The sequence below is a fragment of the Penaeus monodon genome, chromosome 21 (assembly GCF_015228065.2).
Source record: "Penaeus monodon isolate SGIC_2016 chromosome 21, NSTDA_Pmon_1, whole genome shotgun sequence".
Classification (NCBI taxonomy): Eukaryota; Metazoa; Arthropoda; class Malacostraca; order Decapoda; family Penaeidae; genus Penaeus; species Penaeus monodon.
Window position 1 is genome coordinate 21,712,171 of NC_051406.1, and position 1,431 is coordinate 21,713,601.

Genomic DNA, 1,431 nt, shown 5'->3' on the forward strand with positions numbered 1-1,431 from the left:
TGCTTCAAAAGATATAAAAAAAAAAAATCAACAAAAATTTGCATTAACCAAACATTTTTTATAGCTCTACGCTCCAATAACTCCACACAACCAATCACACTATAACAACCACTGAAAACAAAAGTCTCACCAAGAGAGGGCCTAACTGACTCATGATTGCTGAATTAGCCAGTGCTCTCTGCTGGGCTCGCATCCCCCGGCCTCTCGCTTCTCCTGAGTCAACAGCCACCTGTTTTAGTTAGTGTAAGAGAGTAACTGGGTGACGAGAGATAATAATCAAGTGTATATAAATGATAAATGTATACAGGTCAATAATAATTAAATGTGAGGAAATAATAAAAAAGTGAATAGAAAATAAAAAATATATAGGTATCAGTGAAAAAGAAAGAAGTTTAAGTTTAAGTTTTTCCAATAAATATATGAAAGAGAAACACTAAACACAAAGCAGGTTTCTTGTTTCATTTTCTAATAAACTTGTTATTGGCACAGTAAAGTAGTTTTGCCATTCCCTTTTCTTTCTTATTTAAACCATATCACAATTACAATTCACAATTTTTTAAAACAATTACCTTGTTCATAATTGTGGCAAAAACACAAAAAAACTATCATTAGTTACAAAAATTTCTTATGCGACCAAACCTGGATATTGAAGTCTTTGGGAACATTCTGTAGATTGGGTTCATGCATGGTGACCCTGCCAGTTGCAGTGAAGGTGTGCGTGGAGGTGTGTATGCGGTCCATGGTCAAGCTAGGGCTGTAAACTCGTTCTTGTTGCAGAGGAAATAGGATCTGCCAAAATATCATTCTCCTATTAAAACACAATTCAACACTAATTTCAATCTAGGTCAATGACAAATAAGAAAATATCCAAGATAAGTCAGACAAATAGGATCTAACTAGTCTAGACATTGTATGGCCTTAAAGGTTTTGCATGTGTTCTAATATAAGGAAAGAAGTTTTATCTTATGTCTCAAGACCATCAATGCCTTAAAATTGGTCTTGCAATAAAGCCCTAACATATACAGTGAACTCTTTTACCCCTACCTTGGTAAGAGAAGAACTAATCCTCCGCCACTCGAGAATCTTTGCTGGTAGTGTGTGGTGCTGTGACAGTTTCTCAAGTGTCTCTTTATTTGTCGGCCCACTCGTCCTGCTGCCACGCCCACCTCTTCCTCCCTCGTCCACGCCCTCCCCTTCAAAGACAGTAAGTGAGTCAGTAAGGCTTGGGTTCTTCAGTTCAGAAAGCTCATCTAGACTGAGAATAGAATTCCTGTCTCATCTATTTACATTTCTTTTGTGTATAGCACTTTCTTTCTACCAGCTAAATCTTTGTGCTGATTAAAGTAGAAAACAGACTAAGAGGTGTTTCTCAAGATAACAAAGAATCATCTGACTAAGAAATAAATCTATATTTTTTGTTGTCTTTTCTTG

At 36.3% G+C, this 1,431-nt stretch overlaps 1 protein-coding gene across 1 annotated transcript in view; it reads right to left on the bottom strand.

Moving 5' to 3' along the window:
• LOC119586608 (DNA polymerase theta-like) overlaps positions 1–1,431 on the bottom strand; it is a gene marked incomplete at its 3' end in the record, with an annotated part of 48,768 nt that overhangs the window by 5,148 nt on the left and 42,189 nt on the right. Inside the window, 3 exon segments of the mRNA XM_037935358.1 lie at positions 131–229; positions 640–789; positions 1,045–1,255. Of these exon segments, the coding sequence (XP_037791286.1) occupies positions 131–229; positions 640–789; positions 1,045–1,255 (460 nt within the window).